General features: G+C 61.4%; 2 protein-coding genes across 2 annotated transcripts; both read left to right on the top strand.

Annotated features, from left to right (window-relative positions):
* SEC61A1 (Sec61 translocon alpha 1 subunit) lies at positions 662 to 14297 on the top strand. Its single transcript, XM_018038214.1, has 12 exons — positions 662 to 812; positions 926 to 993; positions 3797 to 3862; positions 3951 to 4029; positions 4956 to 5087; positions 6733 to 6842; positions 7115 to 7268; positions 8783 to 8943; positions 9939 to 10136; positions 10392 to 10583; positions 11346 to 11422; positions 12467 to 14297. Exons 1-12 carry the CDS (start codon positions 806 to 808, stop codon positions 12651 to 12653), a joined length of 1431 nt encoding a protein of 476 aa, XP_017893703.1. The 5' UTR covers positions 662 to 805; the 3' UTR covers positions 12654 to 14297.
* Positions 13597 to 16771, top strand: LOC108638599 (collagen alpha-1(I) chain-like). The gene is made up of 3 exons (XM_018066687.1): positions 13597 to 13653; positions 14500 to 14650; positions 15810 to 16771. The coding sequence occupies exons 1-3, from the start codon at positions 13597 to 13599 to the stop codon at positions 16769 to 16771; spliced, it is 1170 nt and encodes a 389-aa protein (XP_017922176.1).

The raw sequence follows: 19099 nt of genomic DNA, 5'->3' as shown, positions 1-19099 counted from the left end.
ACGCTGACGGCACGGAGTCTCCTTCCTCAGATTACCTCCCGCGTGCCACCCGCGATCACAGCTGCGCGGGCACAAACCCCAAACTCCGCGTCCAGCACCCCTCGCCCCGCCCAACGGCCCAAGGGCCTTAAACCTCATGGCTCCCCTCACACAGCCCTCCGCCAAGCAGGCCTGCTCTCCCCGGAGACCTCGGGCAGGCGCAGCGTCTGCCGCCGTCGCAACGGCGCCTCCTCCGGCAGGGGCCCCTGGACTCCCCCCGCCTCGCCCCCTCCCCACAGCCGGCGGGGCCCGCGCCCCAAGCGGCCGCGGGTTTGCTCGCTGAGCCCACAAAAGGACGCCCGTCGTCCCGCCGCCGCGCACTTGCCGGGCGCCAGGCACCCAGACGCCCCAGCACAGGCCGGCACCAAGGAGCTCATGGTCTACCCCCGCGAAACCGACCACCGCGGCCCTGAAGCGCGCGGCGGCAAGCCGGCGTGGGGAACGCCTTCCGGGTCCCGACACGCGGGTCCAACTGCGCAGGCGCACGCCCCCTTCCCGGCGGGCCCCGCGCCTCGCCCCGCCCGTCCGGCCTCACTCCCGACAGGCCGCGCGGCCCCGCTGCACGCCGGGAGTTGTGGTCTCGGCGCGGGCGATGCGCGCGCGCGCGGCGCGTGGCAGGAAGCGGAAGCGGAAGCGGCCGCCGCGGCGCTAGCACTGACGTGTCTCTCGGCGAGGCGCGGCGCTCCAGAGCAGGCCCGGCGGCAGCGGAGCGGCACTCGGAGCGCGGCGGAGCTGGACTGCGACCTGGAGCCGAGCAGCCGCCGCCATGGGGAGTGAGTCCCTCGGGGCAACACGGGCGCGGGCGGGACCCGGCCCCTCGGCCCTGCTCCCCGGGGCGGCGCGGGGCCCCCCAGCCCTGACTCCCCTCTTGTCTCTCCCCCGAAAGTCAAGTTCCTGGAAGTCATCAAGCCCTTCTGTGTCATCCTGCCCGAAATTCAGAAGCCGGAGCGGAAGGTGAGTTGGAGCAAGGCTCGGGGAGGGCGCTGGAGCGGCCCCGGCGCGCCGAGTGGACGCCCCTTGCCCGAGTCTGGTCCGGGCGGCGTGCTTTCCCCCGAGCCGCGCCGGGCTTCGGTTGGAGCGTACTCTGTGGACGTTCCTCGGGTGGCCCGAACCGGGGGGTTGCGCTGCCCCGCCGAGGACCCTGGCCTGAGTGGAAGGCCTCGGGAGCCTCAGCCTCCGGTTCGAGCTCCTCTCCCTCCGCCCGCTCCAGGGAGCGGGTCGCCGGCTGTCCTCTTTCCTGGAGATGCGCTTTCTGTTCAGCTGCTGCGAGGAACTGAGAGCAGTAATTTTACTGTGTGTAACTGACTCTGTGCCTTTTCGTGTGCCCTCACTGAACTGAGAATGAGGGCATATTGTGACCCGTGTCTTTACAGCAGGTTCATTAAAACATGGGAAGATAGGAATGTAGAGCTCTGTCGACTCTTTATCAAGAATTTTTGCACGTGCACAGCTTCAGGCCCAAACAGTGAGAGTTGCCGGTGTAAGCGAAGCCGTTAAACAAGGAAGAACAGCTTCAGACGGGTTCTTACGAAGAATTAGTAGGAATACGTTTCTGTTCTCACCTTCTTTGCGTCTCCTCCACGGATGTGCTGGCTTTGAGGGGCTGATATGCAAAGGTGTGTGTGTGTGTGTGCGTGCGCGCGTGTCCCCAGCACAGTAGAAAGGGCCTGGCTCTGGAGGCAGGCTCGCCTGGGATCCACCCTCACACAGCCTCTTCATGTGTGACCTTGGCCTTGTGTGTAACTGAGTGAGGTGGGAGAGCCGTAGAAATTTGTGCAAGGTACGGCAGTGGCTTCAGAAGGGATTAGCTCTGGAAGACCTTGTGCCTGATGGCAGACTTGAAGGGAGAACAGACGTGTCCTTGAAGGAAAGGAAAGGAATCCTGATGGCATAAGGAGTATGGAGTCTGCTAAGGCAGAGAAGACCAGTGGTGGGAGGGCGTTCGGTATGGATAGAACAGAAAGGGTGGGCAGGGAGCCAGACAGGTTAGAAAGTTGCTTTGGGGTAGGGAAGAGGTCGAGAGGATTCTGCCAAGAGTGAACTCCAGACGTAGGCAGGCAGAGCTGGGGCAGCTTCTTGATGTTTGGCTGCTGAATTTGGCTGCTTCCAGGAGAGGAGACTTGGTTATTTAAGAATGAGGAGCCCTGTGAAACATGTCCACCGTCTCTCCCCGTAAAGAATCACTTCTAGCTCATTATATGACCGGTCAGCCTGGCAGGGTGTTGCTTTCCTTGGCTGCCTCCTGATTTCCTGGTGGGAAGGGGTGCAGGGAGCATTCTCAAGAGGAAGAGTTCCGCGGACGCCCCCAGCTGCACGTGGAGCGTCTCAGTGTCCAGTCTCCCCACCGTGGTGCGGTTGTCCTGTTGAGCCCTGTCCACCGTGGGCAGCGCAGAGGCGCTGTAGCCCTGAGCTGACGGCAGAGCTGTGACCCCGGCTCCATGCTCACTCAGAACAAAGCTTAAAAGGTGTCTTTAAAGAACACGATTTTGTTCACTTACTACCTTCACGCACAAGGTGTTTCCGTGCTAAGATTCTCAGTCCACAGAACAGCACCTGTGTTTTCCAAGCCTTTAAAGCCGTTCATCCTTGCTGTGCGGCCTGCAGGTGCTATGAAGACACTTAGGGTTCAGAGCAGAGGGGGCTTGGGCAGGGCGTCTCCCCAGTGATGCTTCTCAGTCACCTGTGAAATGATTCTGAATAGTCACCTATCCTGCTTACACACCGGAGGAGAGGTGAAAACTCTGGTTAAACAGCCGCCACCAGTAGTTATGAGTCGGTTGAATATGCAGTTCTCCGTCCTCCTCCGCTGTATATAACATCGGTTTGCCCTTGAATCATGGAGAATGCTGGAGAATACACAAACACGGGTTGCAGATTAGTTGACTCCAGCATAGCGAGATTTTGTCCGTTGCAAAACCTGTCAAGTGAGAAGTGATGCTCCCGCGCCGTGAGGGTGGGTCTGGTTTAGGAACCCCTTTCTGTTGCAGCGTTCTTTGACTGTGGGTCAGGTCGTACACTGTTCATTGCTGACCGTTAAGAGCGCAGGCTTGGTACTCAAATCCATGACAGCTGTGGGATCCGCGAGTGAAGTCGCTTTGCGGCCCCATGGACTGTAGTCCACCAGGCTCCTCCGTCCATGGGATTTTCCAGGCGAGAGTGCTGGAGTGGGTTGCCATTCCCTTCTCCAGGAGATCTTCCCGACCCAGGGACGGAACCCGGGTCTCCCGCATTGTAGGCAGACGCTTTACCGTCTGAGCCACCGGGGAGGTCCATTTTTCTAAGCTTCAGTTTTCTGGTAAAAGCAAGGGTGACGTTACGCTGTGTGAAGGTTGAATGGGGTGCCGCGTGTGCAGGTCTGTTTGCATCTTGCCTTAGGTACAGAAAGCCTTCCCCGGTGGCTCTGTGGCAAAGAGTCCGCCTGCAACGCAGGAGACGTGGGTTCGACCCCCGGGTCGGGAAGATCCCCTGGAGGAGGAAATGGCGACCTGCTCCAGTTTTCTTGGCTGGGAGACTCCATGGCCAGAGGAGCCTGGCGGGCTACATTCCGTGGGGCCACACAGCGGGGGTGGCTGAGCACACGCAGGCACGCTTGCGTTTGGCGCGTGGCGGGGCGCGTCCGTGGTTGCTCTCCTGTGAGCCGAGCAGGGCGCCTGGGCAGAGCCCACCCTGTCGCTCTGCTTGTGGCGGCGCCTCGCCGGCTGGGCTCACTCTGCTCTGAAGGTGACCCGCCGTCCTGGCCCGCTCTGCCCCGCTGCAGATCCAGTTCAAGGAGAAGGTGCTCTGGACCGCCATCACCCTCTTCATCTTCCTGGTGTGCTGCCAGGTAAGCCGGGCCTGGGGCTGCCGTCCGGGGCCCAGGCGGGGCGCGGGGGCCGGAAGCATGTGCCTGGCTCCTCTCTGCTTGCTTCCAGATCCCCCTGTTTGGAATCATGTCTTCAGATTCAGCTGACCCTTTCTACTGGATGAGAGTGATCCTCGCCTCCAACAGAGGTAGGCTGACCCCTGCACCCCATGCTGCGCGGGCTCGACTGGCCGCCTGCAGCTACCTTACAGGCTTGGCTTCAGATGGAGTCCAGAGTGTTAGAGAGTGTTCGCCTGCCGTGCGAAGAACAGCCCTAGTGAGTGCTGGCTTCAGCACCAGGCCCGTCACCCTGCTCAGAACTGGTTTGTATGCGGTGCAGAGCCTGCAACGAGAAGACAAGTCGACGTGGTAGGGGTTTCTAAAACGTGGGAGGACTAGAGTGCCTTTTAAGCAGCTGAAATGATGACATGTCTCTCTTTCTCCTGTTTTGATAACATTCTTTAGAATGTGTAATTTGTCTCTCCGCTGTGTCTTGTCCGCATCTACGCGTTACTTGTACGTGTCCAGAGAAATAAATGCACAGACAATATACTGTATACTCGGAACAGTTGCCTGTTCGGGGTGAGGGGGGATTTTGAATGTTTATGCTGAAACTGCTTTTGATTAACTCGTTTTAAGAATATGGTTCAAATTAACTTCCAGATCAGTTGGAAGTATAACTTGTTCTAGTGTAATGAAAACAGAGGTTTACTCGAAACTAGATACAGTGGTATGGCCCTCATCTCCAGACGCTGGAAATTATTTTAACGTCACCCTTTTTTGTTAACTGATGAAGAGACAAACCTATCTTCTCTGTACAACCAGTGTGAATCTGTTTTCGTGAATTTAAATGTAGCAGTCCGTTTAAGTGCCATGTGACTTCCTAAACAGAATGAACTGACTTGCCCTCTCACTGCTGACATTTGGGGGCTTCTCTCTGACTTGAATGTTGAGGGCAGACTGAAGTGCGTGGGGCTTCTGCTGGGGCACACAGTCCAGCTGTGTGCGGTCATTTTCTTACCAGCGTCTTGCTTCTCCACACTGACGTCAGCTGCGTTTTGTCCCCCTTCCTAAGGCACGCTGATGGAGCTGGGCATCTCGCCCATCGTCACCTCTGGCCTCATCATGCAGCTCTTGGCTGGCGCCAAGATAATTGAGGTTGGTGACACCCCGAAAGACCGAGCCCTCTTCAACGGAGCCCAAAAGCGTAAGTGGGATTGTAAATGATGTTCAGATGTCTGCAGTTGAGAATTTGAATTTGCTACAAAGTTTGGGTCACCAACAATTGGCTTGGGGTTTTGGGGGGGCGGGGTTGGCTGTCTTTGCAGGAGTGGGGGCATTGTTGCTGTAATCCCCTCGGCCCTCCAGCCCTGTGTGGCCTGTGTCAGCAAGAGGGCCCTTGGGAGGGGCTGGAGCAGGCAGAGGAAGGGCGTCGCTGCCCAAGGCTGGAGGGCCCGCCCTCCACCATCGCCCTGTCCTTCCCACTTAGAAGCAGAGCTGTGGTAAGAATCCATTTGAATATTGTGTGTGAAAAACCAGTGCGTGCCTAGCCAGTGGCAGTACCTGGCAGGGTGGTATTCTCCTTGTGGGAGTTGAAGAGGATTCACTTTAGAGGAGTGGCGGTCCTCTCGCCTTAGCTCCGCCGTGTGCCAGCTGTGTGACTCTGGGCAGTTAGATGCAGCTCGTGTCCCAGTTTCTTCACCTGTAAAAGTGGGGAGGATGGCGTTTCCCAGCAGTAGATCATAAGCGGCACTCGAACAGTGACCAGTCATCACAGGTAACCAAGTTAAGCCGGACTGTGGATTGACAGGTATTAATCAGGAAACAGTACTTACACTTTCCTGCCCAGCCGTGTTTCCTTCCACACCAGCGTGTTTTAAGATCTTAAGTTAGTAGGTTAAAGAGGTGAGCACAAACGATTAATCTAGTTGACGCTTGTCAGTTTCAGACACAAACCAGGATTTTAGAATATACATGTGCGTTACTTTTCAGAACTATAGATCGGCTGTTTTCTCTTTGGTCTTGGACTTTATAAAAACATTTTTTTCTGCCTTAAGAATTTGGTCTTATTGAACACTTGTAAAAAGTGAGAAAGGGAGTGTATACCACAGGCATTTTGGAGTAGAATGTATATATTTTGCCGGGGCGGGGGGGGGGGGGGGCGGCAAACTGAGCCGAAAAGCTGGAGTTGAATCCCAGTCCCATACCTTAAGATCCGTGCAGCACCGTGGAATCCAGCAAAAACGTGTGGATTCCGTTGTACATCCCAGTGGAATGAAGTGAATGATACAGGACACAAGACTGTCCGTAAAAAGGAAAGCCTCCTTTCGGAGAGCTCCGGGAGAGCTGTGGGGCAGGGGAGCAGGCCGAGTAGGTTGGCGGCATGATGGGTTTTTCCTTAAATAATGCATTAAGTAAGAACTGGGAAGGCTCGCCTGATCGCCGAGTCTGTGTTCAGTGCCCTGAAGCGCGAGCCTGTCGGGTGACCTGGGCGAGTGCTCCTGGAACCTGGGCCCCAGATGATGGCCGCAGTGTCGTGCAGGTTGGGGACGTCCCTGAGTTGCGTTCGCGTCTGTCCTAAGAAGCTGGGTGCTGATGCTTCAGGCCTTTCCCCCTGCCTGTCACTGAAGGGAGATGCGTCGAGCAGGAGGCGGAACTAAGAGCACCCACGAGCTCTGTCCCGAGCTTGAGTCACCGGGCGTTGCTCTCGCTTTGTCGGTGTGGCCGAGCTCCCTGGGGGCAGGGTCTGTGGGCCTTACCTTTGTCCTCCTGGTGTGGAGCTGGCGTCTGGTCGCCGTGTCCTCCAGGACGGCGTGCTGGCCCCGGGCACGCAGCTGTCCTCTCGTCCACAGTGTTCGGCATGACCATCACCATTGGGCAGTCCATCGTGTACGTGATGACGGGGATGTATGGGGACCCGTCCGAGATGGGCGCCGGAGTCTGCCTGCTCATCACCATACAGGTACACTGGGCCGGCACCGTGGCCGAGGCTCCCTCACGCCCACCCCTGCCAGACAGCAGAGCTGAGGCAGGCTGAGAGAAGCTTCCTGAGACGAGCCCAGGCCCTGTGCTCCCTTCTGAGTTCACAGAGGAGCCCCCAGTGGCGGGCGTGCCCTCTGCCTTCAGGGGCTCCCATGGAGAAGCCAGCTCCCAAGGAGGGGCAGAACCAGGCTGTGGGGAGCACTCAGGCAGTCTCTCTAGGTTTCTGTACTTCTTATTTCTTAACACCGACAGCTCTTTGTGGCTGGCCTGATTGTTCTGCTTCTGGACGAGCTGCTGCAGAAGGGGTACGGCTTGGGCTCCGGGATCTCCCTGTTCATCGCCACGAACATCTGTGAGACTATCGTGTGGAAGGCGTTCAGCCCCACCACCGTCAACACTGGCCGAGGTGAGGCCCCGGCGCCCGCGGGCGGGGTTCGGTGAGCAGCACGCGCGCCCCCGTTTCAGGGGAGAGGCGCCCCGTGGACGGGGTTCAGTGAACAGCACGCGTGCCCCCGTTTCGGGAGAGGCACCCCGTGGGCGGGGTTCGCTGAACAGCACGCGCACGCCCCTGTTTCAAGGAAGAAGGTCGGTCTTAGGTGCGTCACTTCTGATTGGTCTGCGCGTGTGTCTGTGAAGGTTCTGAAGAAACGGGTTTCTGCTGACCCCGAAGTGTCCGTGGCATGGTTCTCCTGTAGAGCACGCTACAAACACTGGCCCCTCCGGGACAGCCAGCCCCGCCTCGCTTAGCACAGCCTGGCCGTCGCTGCCCAGGCGGGGCAGGGCTTCCCTGGTGGACACCCAGTTGCTTCCAGCCTCTGCAAGGGGCAGCTTTGTGAAAGAGGCAGGGATGTGGGCGCTCGCAAGCTGAGCTCAGATCCTGGCCACGCCGTTGGCTGCCAGGATTAAATGACAAATAACAGGAGCTTACGGGGCCTAGGCTCGCAGCAGGTGCACGGTGAATGTAAGGCTACCGAGGGTGTGTTCAAGAAAAAGTTTTGAACGTTCAGGGAAGTGTGACTTACAAGGCCCAGGAGAAGCAGTTGTTTGCACACATTTGACTGTTTTCTGTCAAGTAAGTGCCGGAGACAACCCCTGGCCTCCAGAATCCACACAATCTTGTCGTTAGACTGAAATAGGTCCCCACACCAGTGGAGGCCGCTCGTGCTCTTTCCCTTGAGCCGCTGGTGGGCGTGCTCTGTTCCTTGGCGCTCTTCCTGGCTCTGCTGCTGGCCTGCCCCCGCGGACGCTCGGGGGGGCCTGAGTGCCAACAGCAACCAGCCGTGAGTGGGCACATGTGTCGTCCCCCTGGCTTGGCTTTGGGGTGAGGAGCAGAGCGCCTGAGCCTGTCTTGTCTGGACAGCTTGACCACAGCTGGGTGCTTTGCTGCCAGGGAGCCCCCAGGGGCATGGGGTGGGCAGCTCTGAGCCCCTCAGGCAGGACCCCTTGAACCGGAGCTCCACAGACACAGCCGTTCAGACGTTGAAAGTGTTAGTCACTCAGTCATGTCTGCCTCTTTGCAACCCCATGGACTGTAGCCCGCCAGGCTCCTCTGCCCATGGAATTCGCCAGGCAAGAATCCTGGAGCAGGCTGCCACTTCTGGATGGCACTTTCTCGACCCAGGGATGGAACCCTTGTCCCCCGCGTTGCAGGCTGACTCTTTGCTGGCAGAGCCACCAGGGAAACCTGGTGCCCCACACGCCTGATGTCCCTTGACTCTCACGCCGCAGAAGTGAGATCAGTTAATTCAAACGGAAGGCCAGCCCCCTGCAGGGGGGTCTGCAGAACAGAGACGAGGGCTGAGAGGCCCTGCTGTGGTTCCCAGAGCAGCACCGTGTGCCCTGGAGCCGGCCCCATTCTCGGTTCTGGCCTCCAGGCTGCTCAGGGCCGCCCTGAGCTCCCTCTGCCTTCGCCCATGACAGGAATGGAGTTTGAGGGCGCCATCATCGCACTCTTCCACCTGCTGGCCACCCGCACCGACAAGGTCCGAGCCCTGCGGGAGGCCTTCTACCGCCAGAACCTCCCCAACCTCATGAACCTCATCGCCACCATCTTCGTCTTCGCGGTGGTCATCTATTTCCAGGTGGGTTCAGAGCCAGCCCTGGGGAGGCAGGAGGGTCTGCATTTCCCGTGCCCACACCCCAGGGGTGGCGTGAACCATCGCATCGCAGTGAAACGAGCAGCTGGCATCTGACAGAGGGCGCTCCGTGGACTCACAGGAACCTGCCTGAACTGACAGGCTGAGGCAGAGCTGACGTCTCACGGTCTTAATTCAAGAGAAGTGAGAGTCGGCGCAGTTTGAGCCCTTGCTGCCGCCCATCCAGGCTTGTGGGTGGCTGTAGGCGCAGTTGCCTGTCCTCACGAGAGCGGTCCACGCTTGCGCTGTGAGTCTGCGCGACTCTGGACAGGAGACTCGGCTGCCTGTTGCTCTGCCATAGTCGGTCAGCTGCGCTGTCCTGACACGCGTGCTGGGGGCTGAGCACGGCTGCTCCGTTAGTTGATGTGGTTAATGACAAGCTGGCTCCTCAGGGTCTTGGGGTTTGATTGTTGAGGTTTTATTTTAAATATTCTGAACTCCGTTCTAGGCACTGGGAGATTGTTTTTTTTTAAAAAAAAAAAAACACGCAAAGGAAACCTTTTTTATATTTTCGAAGGGTTTCAGAGGGACAGGTTGTGTTCATAGAAAAGTAGAGAAGCTTAGCTTCTCTGCAGTGGGTGAGAGCATCCAAGAAGGGCCGTGTGGGCATGGGGCTCGTCCGGGGCTGCCGTGGAAGCAGGGCATCCGAGAAGGGCGCTGTGGGCGTGGGGCTCGTCCGGGGCTGCCGTGGAAGCAGGGAGGACGCTGGCCACCCGCTGATAGCACTTCGTGTGTTCCACGTTGGTGCACCTGTAATGCAGCGGGCTTTGTTTTCTGACAGAAACGCTGCTGTGCTTGGGTGCATTTTAAGCAGCTTTTCTGGGGTCTTCTGTCCATTTGCTCCTGAGTGTGGGGCAGGGAAGGGCCGTGGAGGCCCGGGTCTGAGCCCTGCGCGAGGCTCGAGCGCGCGGTGAGAACCTCGCCTCTGCTTGGCTCCTCAGGGCTTCCGCGTCGACCTGCCCATCAAGTCGGCACGCTACCGGGGCCAGTACAACACCTACCCCATCAAGCTCTTCTACACGTCCAACATCCCCATCATCCTGCAGTCCGCCCTCGTGTCCAACCTGTACGTCATCTCCCAGATGCTGTCTGCCCGCTTCAGCGGCAACCTGCTGGTCAGCCTGCTGGGCACCTGGTCTGTAAGTGCGGCCGCCCCAGGAGCCCGTGCGGGGCCGGACGCCGGCTGTGAGGCTCCGGCTGGGCCATGCTGGCGCCTGTGGGCCTCGCTCACGGCCAGTGCCGTTTACCCTGAGATGCTCTCTGGTTGTGCCTGGCACAGGTTCAGTGACGTTTCTTTGGGGTGGGACAGCTGCCCCGAGGGCCCCTGCTCGGAACTGTTTCTGTGCTGAGGTGGGGTGACGCGCGGCGCTCACCACTCCCTGAAATCCCCCCAGGACACCTCCTCCGGCGGGCCGGCGCGGGCCTACCCCGTGGGGGGCCTCTGCTACTACCTGTCCCCGCCCGAGTCGTTCGGCTCTGTCTTGGAAGACCCCGTCCACGCCGTGGTATACATTGTGTTCATGCTGGGCTCCTGTGCCTTCTTCTCCAAGACGTGGATCGAGGTCTCCGGCTCCTCCGCCAAGGACGTGAGTAACAGTTGCAGTCTCTGGGAGGTGTTGACGCAGAACCAGCGTCCTCGCCCGCGGCTGGAGCAAGGGGGCTCGGCTTGGCCCTCCTCCTGGGATGGGCCTCTGAACACACAGACAGTTAGTCCTTGCTAGGGCCAGTTCCAAAGTGTTAGCGACCGTGGCCAGACCCCGGGTAGATGAACCCGTGCTCGTCTGGGAAGCAGCAGGCAGGGTGAGCTAGGCTTTCCGTTCCGCCTCCTGGGCGGCGGCTGCACAGCGAATGCGGGTGCTGGGGGCGCCTGTGCCTCGTGGCGTGCCGAGTGTCTTGCCTGGGCTTGGGCTCACGTCCTCCCGGGTGGGCCCTGGGCTTGGACTCACGCCCTCCCGGGTGGGCCCTGGGCTTGGGCTCACGCCCTCCCGGGTGGGCCCTGGGCTTGGGCTCACGCCCTCCCGGGTGGGCCCTGGGCTTGGGCTCACGCCCTCCGGCTCACGCCCTCCCGGGTGGGCCCTGGGCTTGGGCTCACGCCCTCCCGGGTGGGCCCTGGGCTTGGGCTCACGCCCTCCCGGGTGGGCCCTGGGCTTGGGCTCACGCCCTCCCGGGTGGGCCCTGGGCTTGGGCTCACGCCCTCCCGCGTGGGCCCTGGGCTTGGGCTCACGCCCTCCCGGGTGGGCCCTGGGCTTGGGCTCACGCCCTCCCGCGTGGGCCCTGGGCTTGGGCTCACGCCCTCCCGCGTGGGCCCTGGGCTTGGGCTCACGCCCTCCCGCGTGGGCGTCACACAGGTTGCAAAGCAGCTGAAGGAGCAGCAGATGGTGATGAGGGGCCACCGAGAGACGTCCATGGTCCACGAGCTCAACCGGTGAGTGCCGACGCTGAGGCTGCCGGGGGCCAGGGGGTCAGCTCAGTGCCTCAGCCCCTCCCCGCGGAGGGGCAGCCCAGGCGGGGAGACTGGGGCTTGTGGTGGACTCTGCGGTGAGGGTGCTGACCGAGAGGGCGGGTTCTCTGGCAGGGTTCTGTGGGGCACTCCAGGAGGAGCGTGGGGGGAGTCGGGCGTCTCGGGGGCGTCCAAGTGCAGGTGAGGTCAGAGAGGCCAGTGGAGGCCACTATGAGGGGCCAGTGTGTGGAAGGCCCGTGCTAGAGGCCGCAACCCCCCGGGCAGGGTGAGGGGGCTGCACTCAGAGGTGGGAGGGTGAGGAGGCTGCGGCAGTCTGCAGGCCTCTCCCCTCATGGTGGGGCTGCCCTGTGGGCAGCAGGGTGGGCCATAGTGAGCGCCTTAGACCCTTAAGCCACCTCATTTCAGCTCACTCTCCCTCCGCACGTGAAGGGACGCACGCACGAGTGTGACTGGCTTCCTGTAGAGCTGATTCCAGGGTCGAGGTCTGCAGTCAGGGCCAGGTCCGTCTCGGGGACCACAGCTCACCTGCCTCAGCCACAGGAAGTCAGTGTGGCAAATGCCGGGTCATTTCGTGCTGCGGTTCATGGGGTCGCAAAGAGTCGGACACGACTGAGCGACTGAACTGAACTGAACAGGGGGTGGGCCGTTTCGTTCATCCTTTAAGAGTTTTAGATTTATAGTGCTGTTCAGAAGAAGTACAACGAAAAGTCACGAGGAGACATTTTACGTTCCTGTCTTCAAAAGCTTTTGTGACGTTTCCAACGTCTCAATTTGGACTGGTCCTATCTGAGTAGCTGCCAGTGACTTGTGTGAAACTTACTAGACAGCAAGCCCTAGTCTAGACCGTTCGGCTGCCTGAGCAGACGAGACCCGACGGGGTCGTGGAGTGACCCTGAGGGGGTCGGGGTCCGCAGGCAGAGGTGAGCGGGTTGCTGCACAGCTGCTCCCGCTGCCCGGGTCCGGCCCGAGGACTCCGGGCGGCCTGTGGCTGACGGTGCCCCTCCCCAGGTACATCCCCACGGCCGCGGCCTTCGGCGGGCTGTGCATCGGAGCCCTCTCGGTTCTGGCTGACTTCTTGGGCGCCATCGGGTCTGGCACCGGGATCCTGCTGGCCGTCACCATCATCTACCAGTACTTCGAAATCTTCGTGAAGGAGCAGAGCGAGGTCGGCAGCATGGGGGCCCTGCTGTTCTGAGCCGTGGCTCCCGGACCCGGCAGAGGCGGCGTGCCCTACCACGGCCGAGGGGGCGGGGGGCCGCGCTGCGGGAGCTCGTCTCAGGCGCTGCTGAGGCGCAAGGACTTCGGTTCAGTCGTGTGTTTGAGTTTCATATTCTTTTCATTCCACTTTGTAAAATGCTAGAAATTTTCCAGTTTAAAATTCTGCTTTTTGCTCTGGCATTGGCGGCGGAGCTGTAGAAGTGGGGTCTTGGTCAGCTGACCGCCAGAGGCGGGGCTGGGCTGCCAGCGGCGGGGCTGGGCTGCCAGCGGCCCCGGTGTCCACGCCACTTCTGCGTTAGCCTTTGCACCTTCTCAGTGTTGCTGGCGACCGCAGCAGTCTCGGCTGCCCCGCTCGAAGGGAGCATCTCGTTGGTTAGAAGCACAAATATTGTTGAAACGTCTCTGTCTCAGGGGGCAGGAGGGCGGGCCCCCGGCAATAGGCTTTTCTGGTGCTTGATGGTGGCTCACCGGCGCGTGCCCGTCACAGTCCGGCCGGAACATCTGGTTTAAAACGGTTTCTCTGGAAGACAATCATTTTCCCTTTTGAAATTAGTTCCTTAGGAGACAGTTTCTTCTAAACTAGAGAGAGGAATTTCCAGAAGACCCTTCTGGCCCATCTGTGTGTCTTTCTGTTGGCTGACCTGGTGTCCTCAGTGGTGGAGCCGGGCTGTGAGCCACAGCTCTGCAGCCGCACCGGGCTGAGCTCGGTCTGTTGTGCAGAGGACCCTGGGCTGCCAGCGGTCCAGTTGCCCTGGGCATCACTGAACTTGCTCTCCGTGCTGCGTCCCCGCCACCCGCCCCTCAAGAGGGGAAGAGCTGTGGCCGGCCCCACACACTACCTTCCAGGCTGAAGACTCCCATTTGTATTTTTTTAGAACATTTTTACTGTACTTAGGACCAAAAGTGAAGTAAATGACGGGATGCCTCTGATCTCCACTGTCACCAGAACTGCCCAGCAGATCCACGGTGACATCACGGTCAGACATTGGTTTTTTGCTAAGTTTCGCCCATGTTTGATATAAAAAGACAATTATGTCTGAGACAAATTCTGTTTGCAATAATAGGTGACCTAGATCTTAGGAATTACCACCTTCTCAAAGGCCTTTAGGGAAGCCCCTCTTGGGGACCAGCAGAGTTAGGTGCTGCAGCCTGAGGGGTGCTCCCTGGAGGGAGCCCCCTGGGTGTGTGCTGCCCCTTGGAGACCAGACCCCACCAGCAGCGGGCACAGAGCCAGTAGAGGCGGCAAGTTTGGCGCCCATCCGAGTCCAAGGGGCTCTGAGACTCACTGGCTGTGCTGCCCAGGGAACAGACCAACCGAGGGACGAGGGGACTTGCCCAGCACCACCTGGCGAGTGGACAGCAGAGCCAGGATGGGCCTTAGCCCGTCCCCCCTCGGCCAGGGCACCCACCACACCACACGCGGCCTTGTCCGACCCAGTCCCACGGGGAGATCTGACGCCCGCAGCCTCTGACCATGCACGGCTCGGGCGCCTGACCCGCAGTCACTGGTCATGGGGGCGGGCTGACCCCGACTTCCAGGGGACTGTCACTGTGGACGCCCAAGCGGCATAACTGAGATAAGGTGAATAAGAGACAAATAAAGCCAACTTTTTACAAGCTGCCTGGTGGTGGTCTCTTGGTTTTCAGTTCTGTTGCCGAAGCCAGTGAGGAAGGCGTGGCCTTGTCTGCCTTCGGGGGCACAGGGCTGGTGTGAGACGTGAGTCCTTGTGCACGGAGTGCCCAGGGCTCCCCCTCGGTGGGAACCTGGAAAGCTTCGTCCAGGTGTCGTGCCGCGCGCGTGCGGGCCCCTCCGGCCCTTCCAGGAACGGGCGGTGGGCCGACTGCAGCTTCCAGCACTTCGAGTCCAGGCCTTGGCTGCAGCGCATGTCCTTCCCCACCTGGTGGCTGACAGACTGTCCCCTCGGCGGTCTCCACTCCGCCCTGGACCCCCAGCACTGGAGGCAGCGGTGCCAGGTGCGATGGCTGCTCCCTGGGACGTGCTGTGCAGAAGAGTTTCCAGCAGTTTCCATCGAGCTGAACGGTAGGCGTTTCCACAGTGATGTGAGCCCGTGTTGTGAGCTGTTGCTCTCATCCAGACAAGGCCACCCCCCAGGCCTTCCACGCCCACCTCCTCAGGGGACATGTGGACAGGGCCTTCCTCCTGAGCTGTCCACATGGAGCCCTGGCGCTCATCTCATCCGGGAAACATCTCAGGGTGTGCCAGCAGGGCAGGTTGGACCCTGGAACCCTGGGAGGGACGGGCGCTCAGGCCTGGCCTGCAGAAGCCGGCACTGAAGCACGAGAGGCGGGGTGCCCGTCACAGCCCCCAGGAGCTCTGCCAGAGGCGCTCTCCACTGGCGGAGCACGGCAGCCCTCCCCGCCTGGCAGTTGGGCTCTGCCTGTGGCGGGACGGAGCCCTGGAGCCCCCTGCCGTCACTCCCCACTAGAGGCCTTCCCTGGAGGGTGGGCTCTTCCCACCCCACGGGAGAAGAAACACCCCGGGAAGCTCCTGCAGGTGCCTCTGCCGGAGGCCTCTGCGGGGCAAGGAGAGGGGCCTGGGCACGGCCGCCACCTCTCCATGTGGGAGCCTCCTGGGGCCTGTCCAGCTGCCCTGCCCCAGGCCCACCGCTGCCCTCCACCCCTGCCTGCCCCACACCCTCCCTGGCCTGCTCTCCTGAAGGCCTTCACTGGGCCAGCTCCCCAGCAGCCTCAGGAAGCTCGTGCAGGGGAAATGGGTGGGCATGTGTTCCTCTCGAAGGGCCAGCAGGAGGCTCTGCACTGACCTCAACACCTGCTAGTGCCCAGTTCCAGACAGTCCCGTGGGGTCCCTTGGGCTGTGCCCCCCAACTCCCCTGCCCCAAAATAGACCCGGGGCACGGGGGGGGGGTGGGCATCGCACTGCCCTGGGCGGTATCTATGTGAACATGGATAACAATGAAAAAAGGGCAAAGGAGTGGAGGTGAAAAACCTAATAAAAATGCTAGAAAGCAGAGGGTGGCTAACGGCAGGAGGCAGGGGAGATTTTTTGAATTTAGGCCGGCTTCAGTAAGGTTCCCTGATGCTCTTGCCCCGTGGGCGTTTGACGCACGCTGCTGCCTGCCCCTCCACGGGCTCGGCCTCCGTCGTGGGGCAGGACGGCCCGACCCGCCCGCCGGGCTTGGCCACCCCGGCCGCGGCGGGGCAGGGCGGCGGCGCGGGGCGCGGGCGCCGCGTGGGGGCGCCGTGGCCTCGCAGAGGCGGGGGCGCGGCCGCAGAGACTCCGGAAGCGGGCAGGAGGGCCTGGTGCGCGCCGGCTGCTGCGCGCGCGCGTCACCTCCCCGGGGAAGCCCTCCTCGCCGGCCCCGCGGCACCGGCCCGCGCTCCTCCGGGCCGCACGCCCTCGCGCACGGGGCCAGGGCGGAATGCGGGCGATCGGGCCAGACCCCAGGTTTCCAGACGCCGGGCCGTGGGGAGAGGCTGGCGGCCCGCGGGCGGAGGCCGAACGGCGGTCCCCGCGCCCAGCCCTCGCGCAGGGCGGCGCACGCGTGTCCTGGGAGCGCCGGCCCCGCGCGCGCGCGCGTGCGTCCCCCGCACCGCCGCGTCCCCATTAATCACACGGCGACGGCGATGTCGAGCGGGCGGCCGGCGGGCGCCCATCGGCGCATCTTATCGCGCCGGCCCAGCCGCCGCGCGCGCCGCCCATTGATCGCGCCGGCCGGGCCGGGGTCAGCGCGGGCCCGGCGCCTGACAGCGCATCCATCGCCGCAGACGCGCGCTGACGGCGGCCCGGGCGGCACGGCCTGGCCATTAATCACCGCGCCTGCCGCGAGTGACGGCCAGGGTGACGGGGCCAGCCGGCGACAGCCAGCCCTGCGGCCGCCCCGGCACCCCTTCCCCGGGGCCTGCTGTCCCCAGGAAACGGGGGCAGGGCAAGGACTGGATGAGTGGACCCCGTTCTACTCTCAGCGGGCCTGTTTCCAGACGCCAAGGGGCAGGGCTAGGCTGGGACAAAGCAGGAAACCAGCGCCCCGCATCCCCGTTGCCCAGCCCTGCCTGCACCTCATCGAAGAGGGGGCCCGGGGGCAGCAAGGGCCGGCACAACCTTCCTGGAAGTAGTGGACATTGAGGAAAAGGCCCAGACCCCTGCTGGCCCTCTCCCTTCTCCAGCCTGTGGGCCTGACAGGTCCAGCTGCAGGGGACCTCCAGCCTTCCCAGGACGAGCTGTCAGGACCAGGAGGGGCAGGGCCCAGCGCCCAGCCGCTTCTGGCTCCTGTTGGATGAAGTGTGGCCTCCTCTTCCTCCAAGAAGGACAGGGGTCGGGACTCTTCACTGAATCTCAGTAAAGGGAGTGCCTGATGCAGCCACACCAGACCCCCCAAGTCTGCACACCAACCCATCTTCACAGGAGGAAACCAAAGCTCAAGAACCAGAGGGATCAAGGCCAAGGGTCAAAGACAACCCAAGCTGCACCCCTGCCTGCCGGGCCCCCCCCGACCCCTGCCCCTGCCCACCTGCCAGCTCTGCCGGAACCCTCCAGAGCAGGCACTGCTCAGGCTGGTGCACACGCTGGGGGGCACCCGAGTCTGACGCTTTCCCGGGCAACGCCTGCTGGGGTCTGAGACGGGGGGGCCAACAGGGAACGCACCCCCACCACTGTGGCGCTCCATTTTATTAGAAAGACAGTTGAGAAAGGTCTGCTAGCCAAGAAGTCATCATCATCTGTTTAGTTCTAAAAACCAATATCCTCTAAGGACCAATCCTGGGGGTGCAGCCTAAGAGGGGTGAAGGTGACGACGGGCTGAGGAAATGGGAGCAGGGGCCTTCCTTTCAAGAGCCCGTAGGCCCTGGGCCCACATGCATGCCTGGCCATCAGCACAGCAGCAGGGGGCTGGGACGCAGGCACCCCACCCAGCTGGCTTCCTGGGAGGCACCCAGGACAGCCTGGGACCAGAGCCTGGACCATCAGCCACTTCCTATGAACAGCCACTTCCTATGAATAGCCGCCTCCCTGCCTCCCGTTAATATTGCAACACTTCTTCACGTCGGAGCTGAAGTCGCGCAAAAAATGGGGCTGCTGTAATTGTTGGTAGATTGTGTGTCTGCCAGATAAGATGTAACAAATACTTTCCTCCCCACCAGGGTCTGTTTCCCTCTCGGTAATGGATGGAGAAACTTCTCATAGTCGGCAAGGGATTGGTCGTAAAAACTTCGCCTGGAAGATTAATGTAATAATCACAAGCTTTGCTGGGAAAAATAGGAGGGAAATTAAAATAACCCAGCCTTCCTACCTGTCCAGACCCGTCCCCCTCACCGTGAGTGCCGACGGACGAGCAGACCATCTCTCTGGGCACCACCAAGGCCAGGAGAGTGAACAGGGGGCCGTGAACACGCGCCCACCCTCCCCAGGGCTCAAGGGCCCACCCCGAGACAGCGCGGCACCGTGAGGAGCACGGCCCCCAACCCCCGATGCGCCGTTGCTAGCTGGGCAGGGGGCCCCCAGTCCAATCAGGGGGCTGCTGTGAGCACACGGGAGGCGCTCGGCCCCGCGGCAGGGCAAGCTGTCGCTGCGTCATCTTCGGTTCATGCTTCCGTGGGCCCAGCACGGCTTAAGCTGGGAGACCAGAGACGGGCGCGGATGCGGGGGAGAGAAGCCAGCTAAGGCCAGAGAGCCTGGCCCTGGCCTCGGGAAGCACCGCACCACGCACCCTGTGCCCACGTCCCTCACACCCCCCGCCTCAGGACCCCCATGCTGGGGAGCAGCAGGGCCCACACAAGACCCATGCCGGCAGCGGGGGTTCAAGGACCCCAGCACTCCGCCCGCCTGCCTGGATTCCGGTTCAGGCTCCGGCGATGGGGGTGCGTGCAGGCTGACTTACGGTGGTGCTCAGGATTCCCGTCTCGGTGGGTCCCTCTCGCACACACGGAAGCACCTGGAGACCCTGCCCATGAGGCGCTGCTCCTGTGCCGAGCGCAGCAGGCGCGGGGACAAGGGCCGGCCCGGCAGAGCGCACCGTGTTCCTCCTTCCCGGCAAGGACACCCAGGCGGCGTCTGCCCACGCTCCACGGGCCCTCCCTCCCAGGGCCTGACAAAAGACGTCGTCCCAGTGGCGGGGGCATGGCTCAGGGACACAGGGCCCAGCTGAAAGGGATCCCGGTGGTCAAAGCTGAACAACTTGAGCAACAAGATAACGTCATACTGGGTTATAACCCCGAAGCATCTGATAAAAACCCAGGGGCTTCCCTGGTGGTCCAGCGGCTAAGTCTCAGGGCTCCCAACACAGGGGGCCATGTTCAAGCCCTGGCTGGGGAACTCCATGCTGCAACCAAGACCCAACGCAGCCAAATAAATTAAATAATGAAAGTAAAAAACCCAAAAGTCCATCTTGACACAAAAGAGAACAGATGACCTCCGGGGCAAAGACACTCAGCCTCCAGAAGGTGAAG

This window comes from Capra hircus, chromosome 22 (assembly GCF_001704415.2).
Source record: "Capra hircus breed San Clemente chromosome 22, ASM170441v1, whole genome shotgun sequence".
NCBI lineage: Eukaryota > Metazoa > Chordata > Mammalia > Artiodactyla > Bovidae > Capra > Capra hircus.
This window is presented reverse-complemented; position numbering and strand designations above follow the sequence as displayed.

Coding starts and splice junctions, on each gene's coding strand:
- SEC61A1 (XM_018038214.1), top strand. Junction 6,843..7,114: donor GCCTGCTCATCACCATACAG/GTACACTGGGCC, acceptor TAACACCGACAG/CTCTTTGTGGCTGGCCTGAT. Junction 7,269..8,782: donor CACCGTCAACACTGGCCGAG/GTGAGGCCCCGG, acceptor CGCCCATGACAG/GAATGGAGTTTGAGGGCGCC.
- LOC108638599 (XM_018066687.1), top strand. CDS start 13,597: ATGCCTCTGATCTCCACTGTCACCAGAACTGCCCAGCAGATCCACGGT. Junction 13,654..14,499: donor AGATCCACGGTGACATCACG/GTCAGACATTGG, acceptor CGGCCCTTCCAG/GAACGGGCGGTGGGCCGACT. Junction 14,651..15,809: donor ACTGGAGGCAGCGGTGCCAG/GTGCGATGGCTG, acceptor GTCGTGGGGCAG/GACGGCCCGACCCGCCCGCC.